The following is a 13,525-nucleotide window of genomic DNA, read 5'->3' on the forward strand; positions in this document are numbered from 1 at the left end:
GGGGGGAAAAGAGGTGGTGATGATGGTGGAGGGCACTTAAGGGGAAGAGCACTGGGTGTTGTATGGAAAACAATTTGACAATAAAATATTATGGAAAAAAAAATAAAAGTCTAAAACTTATACCTACTTCAAGGTATCCTCTTTATAAAAAGCTTCACTGATTCACTCTAAAAATATAAGGTAAACCACTGTCAATTTCCTATTTTTGATACTGTACTACAGTTCTATAAAATGTCACCATTAGAGAAAGCTGAATGAAGGGAACATGGAATTCTAGGCAGTATTTCTGCATCTTCCTATGAAACCATTATTCAAAATATTATAGGTATTTTATATTATTTCAAAATAAGAAGTTTAAAAATATATAGTGGGCATCAACTATATATGTATATATGTTCCAGGCATAAGTTGGGTGCTGAGGTCACAAAGAATAACATATTGAACCTTCCATGCATGTTTACCTTCTATCTGGCAGTGTTATGGACTGAACTGTGACATCCCCAAAATTCACAGATTGCAGCTCTAACCCCCCCATGTGACTGTATTTAAAGATGGGGCCTTTAAAGAGCTAATTAAGGTTAAATGAGGTCATAAGGGTGGGGCCATAAGCCAAAAGGACTGGTATGCTTATAAGAGGAGAAAGAGGCACCAAGAATGTGCACATACAGAGTAAAAGACCATGCAAGGACACAGATAAAAAGTGGCCATCTGCAAGCCAAACAGAAAGAACTCAAGAGAAACCAAACCTGCCAGCACCTTGATCTTGGAGTTGCAATCACCAGAACTGTGAGAAAATACCTTTGTTGTTTGGGCCACCCAGCCTGTGGTGTTTGGTTATGGCAGTCTTATCAACCTAATATAGGAGTAAGGGATGAAGTAAAAATATTACACTATGGTACCATATGATAAGTCCTATAATAGCCATATGCCCAGAGGCCAAGGAGCATAGAAGACAGAAGTGCCAGGAAGACTAGGGAATGCTTTGTGGAACATCATTTCAGAAATTAGTGGTAATTTTACCACCAGCCAAAGACAGACTCTCTAAGCCAAGAAAAACTACAGAAGCCTGCAAAGCATGGCATACTTGATTCAGTATCAGTAAAGGATCTTAAGGATAAAAGTGCAGGAGATAACAGGTAGAAGGATAATGTTGGTCTATTTCATAAAGAATGCTGTATTTCAGGCTTACGACTTTTGATTTAATGCAGTAGGCAACAGGGAGCTGTAGAATATTTTCGAGCAGGTAAGTAACATACCCAGATCCCTATTTTTGCAAAGAAACTCATACTTGTAGAAAACTATAAATTCATTACAGAAGCACACAAATCTAGTTACAAAAATATTTGCTAAATAATTATTTATCATCCTAAAATCAAAAATTATATATTTGACAAAAGGGGGGTGATTAAGTATGTAGCTATTAAAATAATGTATAATATTTAATAATGCAATAATGATATAGTGAAAGTTTTTAAAGTGGGTTATAAAGCAGTATAACCCAATTTTATAAAACAAAAATACAGGGGTGCCTAGGTGGCTCAGTCGGTTAAGCATCCAGCTTCGGCTCAGGTCATGATCTCATGGTTCATGGGTTCAAGCCTCGCATTGGGCTCTGTGCTGACAGCTAGCTCAGAGCCTGGAGCCTGCTTCAGAGTCTGTGTCTCCCTCTCTCTCTGACCCTCCCCTGCTTGCGCTATCCCTCTCTGTTTCTCAAAATTAAGTAAAACACACAAAAAAACTTTTTTATATAAATAAAACAAAAATACATATATACAAAGAAAAAAGATTGGAAGGATGTGTGTACACAGACACACATAGAATACATCTATGTACATACACTACATAAATTTAAATATAGTAGAGTTTATATCTACTTATTTTAGGGTGGTTAGATTATCAGTGATTTTTAATCTTATTATCCCCTAAATTTCCACAAAACATGTTTTATCTGTGTATTAAAGATATGTTATTTTTGTGGTGCCTGAATGGCTCAGTTGGTTGGGCCTCTGACTTCGGCTCAGGTCATGATCTCACGTTCATGGGTTCAAGCCCCAGGTCAGGCTCTGTGCTGACAGCTCAGAGCCTGGAGCCTGCTTCAGATTCTGTGTCTCCCTGTCTCTCTGCTCCTCCCTCTCTCATGCTCTGTTTCTCTCTGTCTCAAAAATAAAATAATAAAAAAATTTTTAAAGATATGTTATTTTTAATAATTTTATTACAATTCACATATATATTTCACATTTTAAAAATATATATTCAGTGGTTTTTAGCACATTCACAGAGTTGTGCAGCCATCACTACAACCTAATTTTAGAATATTTTTCTCACTCCAAAGGAAATCCCATACTTTTTAGCTATCACTATCCATTTCTCCACCCCCTACCTCACCCCTAGCCGAGACAACCACTAATATGATTTCTGTCTCTATGAATTTACCAATTCTGGACATTTTATATGATTGGAATCATATAATATATAGCCTTTTGAACTGTGTTTCTGTCACTTAGCATAATGTTTTCAAGGTTCATTCATGTTGTAGTTCTTTATATTGCTAAAGAATATTCCACTGTATGGATATGCCATATTGATCTATTCATCAACTGATAAATATGTGGATGGTTTCCATTTTTGGCTATCATGCTGTTATGAACAATCATAAGTTGTTTGTTTTTTTTCACAGTAGTACTAAAAATAAGGGAGGAATGTTAATACAAGAAGACTACTGGTAAGTCATTTTAAGAGCCTGACTAGGACACAGGGGCATTACATAAGGTAATAGCCGTGTGGACAGTGAAAAGAGATATATGTAGGACAGCCACCATCAAGTTTTGGTGACTCCTTGAAAATGGGCAGTATAGGCTACAGAGATTAAAAGCTGTTCTGACACCCCCAGCCTGGACATTGGATAACATCATCCACTGAAATGAGACATGCAGAAGGATGTGAGTTAAGGTTGAGTTCAGGCATGTACAGGTGGAGAGGCCTGTGGGGTACTGATGGTGAAACCTGGAAGACAGACCAGACAAAAAGGTCCAAACTTAGAAATCATGGAATACTGTGAATGAGACTGTGCAGGAGAGCATGAAGACGGAATACCAAGAGTCAAGAGACTGGAAAAGGGACAAGAAGCCACAAAGTAGACTGGAAAAGACAGGCCTGAGGGGACAGGGACAGTTTCCAACAGTGAAAGAAAAGCCAAGGAATGAAAATGTTCTAAGGAAATGGTCTCAGTGTAAAAGGGTACAGAGCAGCCAAATGAGTTGTAGGCAAAGTGTTCACCAGATTTAGCAACTATGAAGTCACTCATGAAAGGGTGAAAATACTACTCGGAGATCAATAATAGGCATAATTTGGCTAACCTTCAGAGAGGAGATGCAGGAAAGGAGATGGGATGCAGGCAGAGTCCATGAACTAGCTGCATGCATTTATTCAAGGAGTCCTGGGACTTGGGCTCATTTATCAGATCAGAAATACAAATAACCCCATAAATGCATGGTCATTGCCTTTGAACAACTTATTTCCTTATAGGAATTAAAAAATATTAATTTTCCTGGTTTATGAAATTATTCCTTGTTTTTTCCTTACCACCATGTCTGGTACAATTATAGTTATTTTCTTCGGGCTACTTTCTATCATGCTCCCTTCTTATGAGTTATATAGTTTTTGTAGGAAAATGTATACAGCATATGGAAAAGAAAGAGAAGGATGGATACTTAGTACCTGTAACTCCACCACCCAGAGTAATTATCATTAATACATACCTTAGTTTATATGTTTCTGAAACAGATTTTATGAAGTATATAGCTGAAGTTCAATCTGTTGTTTTTTGCCTTTGCTGACTTACTTAAAAAGACCTATCCTGCTTGCATTACCTATGTATCTGCTTTTATTGTGTTTGGGGATTTCATATTTTTACACTTAAACTTCTTAGCTATCCAATGGTTGGCCAGTTCATAGCACCATTTTTTAAATTAAATAGTTTATTACCAAGTTGGTTTCCATATAACACCCAGGGCTCTTCCCCACAAGTGCCCCCCTCCATGACCATCACTCCCTCCCCCCACCCCCTTCAGCCCTCAGTTCATTCTCAGTATTCAATAGTCTCTCATGATTTGCGTCCCTCTCTCTCTCCAACTCTCTTTCCCCCTTCCTCTCCCTATGGTCCTCTGTTAGGTTTCTCCTATTAGACCTATGAGTGCAAACATATGATATCTGTCCTTCTCCTCCTGACTTATTTTGCTTAGCAGGACACCCTCGAGGTCCATCCACTTTGCTACAAATGGCCAGACTTCATTCTTTCTCATTGCCATGTAGTACTCCATTATATATATATAAACCAAATCTTCTTGATCCATTCATCAGTTGATGGACATCTTAGGCTCTTTCCATGATTTGGCTATTGTAGAAAGAGCCGCTATGAACATTGGGGTACATGTGCCCCTATGCATCAGCACTTCTGTATCCTTTGGGTAAATACCTGGTGTGAGGTGGTATCTCAGTGTGGTTTTGATTAGTATTTCCCTGATGATGAGTGATGCTGAGCATTGTTTCATATGCCTGTTGGCCATCTGGATGTCCTCTTTGGAGAAGTGTCTGTTCAGGTCTTTTGATCATTTCTTCACTGGATTATTCATTTTTCAGGTATGGTATGGAGTTTAGTGAGTTCCTTGTAGATTTTGGATACTAGCCCTTTATCTGATATGCCATTTGCCACTATCTTTTCCCATTCTATTGGTTGCCTATTAGTCTTTTTCATTGTTTCCTTTGCATTGCAGAAGCTTTTTATCTTGATGAAGTCCAGATAGTTCATTTTTGTTCTTGATTCCCTTGCCTTTCGGGATATGTTGAGGAGGAAACTGCTGTGATTGAGGTTAAGGAGGCTATTTCCTGCTTTCTCCTTTAGGGTTTCGATGGTTTCCTGTCTCACATTCAGGTCCTTCATCCATCTTGAGTTTATTTTTGTGTATGGTGTAAGAAAGTGATCTAATTTCATTCTTCTACATGTTGTTGTCCAGCTCTCCTAACATCACCTGTTGAAGAGGCTGCCTTTTTTCCAGTGGATACTCTTTCCTGTTTTTTCAATGATTAATTGGCCATACACTTGTGGGTCCAGTTCTGGGCTCTCTATTCTATTCCACTGGTCCATGTGTCTGTTTTTGTGCCAATACCATACTGTCTTGATGATGACAGCTTTTTAGTAGAGGCGAAAGTCTGAGATTGTGATGCCTCCCGTTTTGGTTTTCTTCTTCAATATTACTTTGGCTATTAGGGTTTTTTTTGTGGTTCCATACGAATTTGAGGATATTTTGTTCCAGCTTTGAGAAGAATGCTGGTGCAACTTTGAAGAGTCTCTCATGATTTGCCTCCCTCCCTCATAGCACCATTTTTCAACCCATCTTGTCTTCTCTCCATCACTTTGAAATGCCATATTAGCACTTGCAGTCTGAGTTCAGATTAGTACATTCTAAATTCCTATATATTTAATTGGCAGACAGGGAGGTGAATTCTATTCCTTATAGAAGTTCTAATGATCCCAAGTAGTCACAGAAAAGCAAAAGTATAATGCAAAGATATTCACTCAAAAATTAATGGACCACCTATAAAATTAGTCTTTCCTGAAATATCTTTCCATATTTAACATTAGATGAATCCTGTCTGCTATCAACTTTTTACATGGGTTCATCTCTCACCAACTGTTGGAAATTATTGCGAAATCAGCATAAATGGGCTGCAGAGGGAAATTATAAATCTCGTAAATGATGCAAGATTTAAAGCTGCTAAAGTATAATTAGAGATGCAAAGGCAGGGACCAGTGAAAATCTGGCAATCATTTCAGGTACAAAAGAGAAGAAAATTGGCCAGAAGATGACAAGATAGATGTTTCTGGAGAAAATGATTTGCATATCAAGAAATTAAGAAAGACCAACCCGCCCCCCCCCAAGGGAAATGGATGATGTATTCGAATATTTTTTCCTAAAAAGGACCCTCTTTGGGGCTCCTGGGTGGCTCAGTCAGTTGGAACATTTGACTCTTGATTTCAGCTCAGGTCATGGTCTCATGGTCATGAGATGGAGCCCACTCTCTCTCCCTCTGCCTCTGCTGCTCATAAACAAACAAACAAACAAACCCTCTTTGTAAAGGTGATTCTAAGGTCAAATGTGTCTATCAACATGCCACAAACAAACAAAAAGAAAAACCCCACAAAATTCTTTCATTGCTCTTTTTAAGAATTAGCACATAATTGTAGGCATTAACATAAGTTGGCAAATACATGATAAAGACAAATAAAATACTAGTACAAATGAACTTACTGTTAATTTTAATTTTACTTATTGTTCAACTAAACTTCTTTATTTTCCCAAATAAAAACAATAAAATGTTGGTTCCAGTTTCAGATAGTCCTTTTCTGATACCAATTAGTCTCAAACCTTCCATACTTTAATCAACTTTGAATGTTCTATTTGGTATATCAAGCTCTCATGTTAGAATTGCATCACTGCCATTCATTGTTACTTTATAACAAATATTCAGAAAAGGGAAAATTTACACTTTTATTTTTTTAAATTTCCTGTCTGATATCAGTTTTTCCCTTCTAACTCTAGATTCTTTTGTCCTCACAAATGCCTTTTAGATTCTACATTAGTATTCATAATTATTATTAATAGAAGCTCACATTTAGTGAGAATTTGCTGCGTCAGGCACTTACTAAGCATTTTTCAAGTACTGTTATATTTAATTTGGCTAAAAACTCTGGTAAAGTATCATTATTATTCCTATTTATAGTTAAAAAAAATCAAGAACCCAACAGGCTAAGAAATTTGTCCTATATTATACAACTTAACTGATAAAGGGCCAAGGTAGCTCGTGTACTTTTGAAGTCAAAGTCCACTTCACAGAAGCATAGCTGACCCTTGATCAATGTAGGGGTTGGGAGGACTGACCCCCTGTGCAGCTGAAAATCCACATAAAACTCTTGACTCCCCAAACTCTTACTAACAGCCTACAGTTGACTGGAAGCCTTACCAAAAACATAAACAGTGGACTAGCACACATTTTGTATGCTATATAGATTATACACTGTATTCTTATACTTAAGTGACCTGGGGCAAATAAAATGTTAGTAAGAAAATCCTAAGGACAGGCGTCTGGGTGGCTTAGTCAGTTAGGCGTCTGACTCTTGATTTTGGCTCAGGTCATGATCTCACAGTTTGTGAGTTTGAGTCCTGCATTGGGCTCTGTGCTGAGGGCACGGAGTCTGCTTGGGATTTTCTCTCCTTGTCTCTCTGTCTTTCCCCACTCACTCTCTCTCTCTCTCTCTCTCTCTCAAAACAAAAATAAACTTAAAAGAAATCATTATAGAAAATATATTTACAGCACTGTACTGTATATAAAAAACAAATTCCATGTAAATGTGGATCTGTGCAGTTCAAACCTGTGTTGTTCAAGGGTCAACTGTATTCCATTTTGGAACTCACTCCTTTTAAAAATAAATAAATAAATAAATAGATAGATTTAGCGACTTTTCCTGAAGCCTTTCCTATATTTAATTTGTCTAAATTTCTTAAATGAAAAACTTCAAACTTATAAAAGTTCAAATAAAGTGTAAAACCAACAGCTAAATCACACTGGCAATATGGAAGTAAATACCAAATGTCTTACCAAGCATTAAAGTGAGATCTCAGAAACAAATTAAAATACTACTGAAATGGGTCATTTGGAAGAAGCCTCGAAATAACATCAAACCCTAAGGCAAAAAGGTCTTTAACTCAAGTTTAAAATACTAAAAAGTGAGAATTTTAAATATATTTCCCCAAAGGATAGAATAGGTACCTTATTCAAATTTTTATTCTCCATTTTCTTCTACCCACTTAAAGATGTACAAGACAAAAATTTGGTGGTGGTCCATACCACATCTCAAAGTAAGTTTTATGACCCGTACCTGTAAAAAGCTCCATCTTATTTATCAAACTGTCTGTCTTCTCCCCCCACCCCAGGTCAGCTTCCTTGAGTGCGGGAATCCGGCAGCACCAAACCAAACACAGCCGAAGCTATGGCCCATTTTAACTTCTGACTCATTTGATCACATTAAGAGAATATTCCCGAGGCACTTGACCAGGCTGGATTGTTCTTAAGCCTTTTTTCTTGCCCCACTTACTCTACCTACCCTGCTGTGGGGCCCACACCATTTGCTCTCCAAGCTTCCAGTTGATGGGTCATCACTAATTCATTCTGCTGCTTGGGGGGCAAATTATCATCTAGACACATGAAGGTTAAAAACCCATCCAGAAATGATAAAAAGCTCCAGTATTCATGGGGTTAAAATGATTTGCCTGCAAATATCATAAATTAGGCCCACCCACATGTGCAATAAGTTTTGCACAAATGTGCTTGAGAGAGTCAAATCTTAGCTATAATTAGAGCCTCTAAAATATCAAACTAGACCGTGAGGTCATAGAAGGAAGCCTCTGGCAATCTAAGGCAAATCTCTCGGCTTCAAGCCCCTGCAAGGACAAGCAGGTAACAAACATGGATAAGAAAGCCAGCTGGGCCACTACAGGCATTCACATTCAGATTGTTAAAAAAAACACCGCCCTGGTCCTCTGTGACTCTTGCTCAAAGGGTTGCACACAGCTGAGATTAGAAAGACATTTAATAAAAGTGCAATATTCCCCAGCAGAAAAAATGTGAATATCAGAGATACAGGCAGGAGACATGGAAGTTTGATGGTTCTCCAATAAAAATTAAAACTAAAATTAAAATTAAAAAAACCCACATTTACCCAGAAAGGGGTAGGCTAAATTTTGATAGAGAATCTGAAGGTTGATAAAGGCAAACAGAAGAAATGGGAGGCAAAAAGTCCATAAGGTAAATCCCAGTGGGAAAGAGTTTCAAACTCTGGATGCCAGGGAGGATGTTGTCATCATGGCCTTTACTGGAGCGAGGGCACATCCAAGGTGCCGGGCTCATAAAGTCATGAGGCTAGGAAAGACCAAGGGTTTTTTATTCTGAGATGTTTATCCATCTGCAATTTAATAGGGAACATGGTAAAATTGCACACACTCCTGCCTTTTAATACCAACCGCTAAGTCGCTTCATCTTCCTAGGCTCGGTTACCTCAGCTGTTACGTCAGGGAGGGGAACCAGATGATTTCTGAGCTCCTGCCCAGCTTTAAAAAAAAGATCATATCTGTGAAAATTGCTCGTGCGCTTGTGTCCAGGAACCCACTCCTTTCTAATGGGCCACTTTACCTTTGCGTATTCTGAAGCAGCTACTACTGCTAAGCTAACAGTGTAAATTGCATAATTACTGGCCTGAAGCAGAAAATAATACAGTATTTCTAAGTATCTCTGCAATAATATCATGTCACCTATGGAGATGATAAACATAAACCACAAGCAAAGACAAATCTTTAACATGTTCCTCACAGCAAAGACACCGCGTGAAACTATTTCTGCCCTCTCCCTCACACCGCTAGACTAATTTAAGTGAAAAGAAGGGCAGATCAAGAACAGCTTGCACGGCAGAAAACTTGGGCTAGAAATGTATCTGCACCTTTATGGTCTGTGTGGTCTAGAGGGAAGCACAGTAGGCTAGATTAGATTCTAGACTTAACCCTTCTGGTCACCATGTAACTCTGGGCAAGATATTTAGCTTTTCTTAACTCCATTTTCTGTTTACAAAAAGCAATAATTCTACATGTTTCTTACACCTGAGAAATGTGCTACGTACAGGAAAAAAGTGTGGGAAAAATTCGAGTTCTAGGGAGGAATGGTATTATAGGCAATAGTAGAGCATGTTAATGACAAAAAGCATTAATTTAACAATTTTTTAAAAATTCACTACCACGACTGGATCAAAAACAGTAGGGATAGAGAGTCACCGAACCAGCGTAAAAAAACTGGGTCCTGGGTAAGTAGGAGCAATGAAGCCCATGACAGTGCAGCACAGCAGAAAGCCAACGCCTCCCCAATGGACTGAACTTGGCTAGACTAGCTAGCCATGAGAGGCACAGACCTTACAGGCCCCTGCTTTGTGAACATACATTCTCCATCTTCCTACATTTCTTCATTTCTCCCTCCCTTCCTTCTCCTCCTCCTTCCTTTGACCCTTCCTTCCACAGGTTTAAAAATTTTGCATCGAGGGCTTATATGGACACAGCTCTCAAACTGTTTCCAAACCTAGTTATTTAAACAATGACTAAAGTTCCATAATCAATAAATGTGACTAAGGGACGATGTGTTCTCTCCAGGTGTCCAGGTCTTTGCTAACAGCATGGTCATTGGTGCCCTAATGGCTTTTTCTAAAGAGGCTCTGACAGGGAGACAGGAGGTGGGGAACGGAAGGCAGGGCTGCCGAGGCTCCCACAGATGTGCCAGCCAATCGGGGGGCTGATGCCATCTCTTTCTTCAGTTTTCTCTTTCACGTATTTGTCCCTCTCCCTCAAACCTCCTTCGTTCTTCTAGTCAGCAAGAAAGGAAAGAGAGCCATGTACTGAGTGCTGATCATAGTAAATGTTTTTAACTTACTATCTCATTGAGCCTAAATGTTTATTTCTTATTAAAATAATCCTGTAATAGTGGAAAGAAGACAAGTGAGTAGAGGCCAAAGGACCAGTTAGGAGGATGTTAATGAGGACAAGGTAGAGAGGGCCTAGATTAAGACAAACTGTATTAGAACTGTTTCTAGGTGGAAATTAAAAATAAAAAATAAAAAATCTTCTTTTGGAATAAAAGTTAGATTCCGTCCATGTGTAAGTAAGCTAAAAAATACTTCAAATCAGGAGCATCTGGGTGGCTCATTGGTCAAGTGTTTGACTTTGGCTCATGTCATGATCTTGCGGTTTGTGGGTTTGAGCCCCACGTTGGGCTCTGTGCTGACTGCTGGAAGCCTGGAGCCTGCTTCAGATTCTGTGTCTCCCTCTCTCTCTGCCCCTCCCCTGCTTGTGCTCTGTCTCTCTCTCAAAAACAAAATAAACATTAATTTTTTTTTAAATATTCCAAATCATAGAATTAGAAACCAGCTATTTTCCCCACCCCCAAATCTACAGGCTGAATTACACATATATCTTAATGGTAATAATTAAGGGGCACCTGGCTGGCTTCATTGGAGGGTGTAACTCCTGATGTTGAGGTTGTGAGTTTGAGCCGCATGTTGGGTATAGAAATTATTTAAATAAATAAAATTTTGAAGAAAGGTAATAATTAAGTATTACAATGGTAATAATTATAGCTTTGTTTTTTGAGTGTGTCTCTATTCCTGGCATTGTGCTACGCACTTTGCAAACATCTAAGGCCCCAGTGAAGAGGAAGGCATTATTATACCCACTTACACAAGGAAGAAACTAAGACTCTGGAAAGTTAACTAACATGTCCAGTGTCGTATAAGTAGTAAGGGATAAAGGCAGGACCCAAACACTGGTCTGTCTGCCTCCAGAGTCTGTGCTTATTAGATTGTGCTATGCTGTCTCCATGTTTATCTTTTTAGGTTTTCGTTTGCATTCCTTTTGACTTCTAGGAATGCTGATTGAAAGGAAAAGGAAGCAAGGGGAAGAGCATCAGCATGGGGGTGGGAAGGAGCACATAATACAAGTAAGAAGGAAGATGAGAAAACCACACCACTTCTCTCTGATACTACGGTCCTTGCTTTAGAAGGAAACAGACACTCCAGCTGCTGCACTTAATTCATTTATGTACGGGATGTTCCTTGCTGTTGCCATAAAGACAGACACTATGAGGAAAGCAGGACTCAGGAGCTGCTGCCTGGGGGACACAAGTGCAGCACACTGATGGCTTAGCCCCTCTGACTGTGGGCAGAGCGGACTGGACGCCCACAGCCATCACTGACTGCTCCTGTCGGGACAAGCTGGGTCTCTCTCCACCACGGCTTGTAGGCACCATGACTTGGCAGCCTGTTCACACCTCCTGATCCCAGTCTTTCTCTTTGTCTCTTCCCCCTTATTCTGATGACCACAATCCAAGCAAACACCAGAAGGGATGGGGCTCATCTGGATTACATTAGCTGCTTGTATTATGCTATTTACATTTATGAAATATGGTATCACGAGACCACATTTAGTAAAACTTCTCCTTAAAAATAGTTTTATTCTCGAATCCACTTTTTATTGGTTAGAAGAAAAACAAAATGGCCCATATATTTAAAAGCAGAGGGAAGAAAAAAGACATGCCATTCTAGAAAATGTCTAGCAAGCAAATACCCCAAGAATATTTATCCAAGTGGTTACCCTGGGATATCTGAGGGGAAATGTGAAAGCAATTTTCTTGGCCATCATCACTTTAACATGAAATGTAAAGCCCCAATACAACCTCAGGCGCATTCCTTTAATTTGAGGAAAGCAGGCATGTTTAGGGAGCACAATGCAGCTCTTACCTGGCATGACCATGGTCTGTGGGGCCGCCGCATCCGTACTTAAGCAGAGCCGCCCACCTTTGGCTAATCTATCACAGAGCAAGGTGATGTGTTTCTTCAGGCGGCTTGTGTCTTTGGGTAGGTTCAGCTGGCTGCTGAGGTTTAAAGCCTGTTCCTTTGAACTCTTTGAGAGGCAAGTCTTCAAGAGGTGGGAAATGGCAGCATCCACGGTTTCTTCCCAGCCCTAGAGGCAAGAGCCAATGTTGAATTTAGGCAAAGATGACAAATGAACAAAGTAGGCACTTGCTCTTCACCAAGTTAGAAGATTGAGTGTTTATGTCCAAGTGTTAGGAACCTGTTGAGTGCTTGGTTTCTGGAATATTTCATACCAGTCTGGTTTTGAATTCTAGCTCCGTCAGCTGTCTAATCTTGAGCAAGTTACTTAATTCCTCTTAGCGTCATCCTTATCTACAAATGAGGATACTAATATTAGTATGCAGCTCTAAAGGCTGGGTGATTAAATGAGATGCTACATGAAAAGCATTTAACCCTGTGACAGACATATGTAATAAATAACAATAATAATAAACCCAGATATAGGTATGTTTGATGATTTGGATACTGAAGCTGTCAGAATTATAGTTCATTTTGCCTTATCTTTCTGCTGAAGGAGTACTGGCCAAGACAGAGAGGTCCTCTGAATATCTTGGGGGAAACTGGAACGAAGAAAAACTCCTCATGTCTCTCGCAGCTATTGGTCCACCTTGGAGTTGTAGGCAGAAACCAGAGTTTATTTCAAGAGGGACTTTGTGAGACACAAGCCTATCTAGTCCCATTTCACTGCCCAGGTGACAGAAAGTGAAATAAAGTGAGAAAGTGGGCAATGTACCCCACTTTTGTTGGGACCAGTATGGCTGCGCTACAGTGAAAACTTCAAGAAGTGCGGTGTCCCCTTAGCACCATGAAGGCTGTAATTCTAGGAACAATGATGTTGGCAGGGACCTCTTCATGATCATAGAGGATACCAGCACTGGCAGGACTAGCACGAGAAAGAATTACCCTCAGGTGGGTTCAGATAACAACAGGGCAAGAAGCAGGAGGGTTCAGTTATAAGCTCCCATTGGGCATCCCCAGGGAGTCCTAGAAGCAACTAGGTATGAC

At 39.5% G+C, this 13,525-nt stretch overlaps 1 protein-coding gene across 1 annotated transcript in view; it reads right to left on the bottom strand.

Moving 5' to 3' along the window:
• Positions 1-13,525, bottom strand: part of BBS9 (Bardet-Biedl syndrome 9) — a 445,423-nt gene that overhangs the window by 58,269 nt on the left and 373,629 nt on the right. Inside the window, exon 21 of the mRNA XM_029925279.1 lies at positions 12,386-12,608. Within this exon, the coding sequence (XP_029781139.1) occupies positions 12,386-12,608 (223 nt within the window). The remainder of the gene's footprint in view (positions 1-12,385; positions 12,609-13,525) is intronic.

Source organism: Suricata suricatta, chromosome 2 (genome assembly GCF_006229205.1).
Source record: "Suricata suricatta isolate VVHF042 chromosome 2, meerkat_22Aug2017_6uvM2_HiC, whole genome shotgun sequence".
NCBI classification, from domain to species: domain Eukaryota; kingdom Metazoa; phylum Chordata; class Mammalia; order Carnivora; family Herpestidae; genus Suricata; species Suricata suricatta.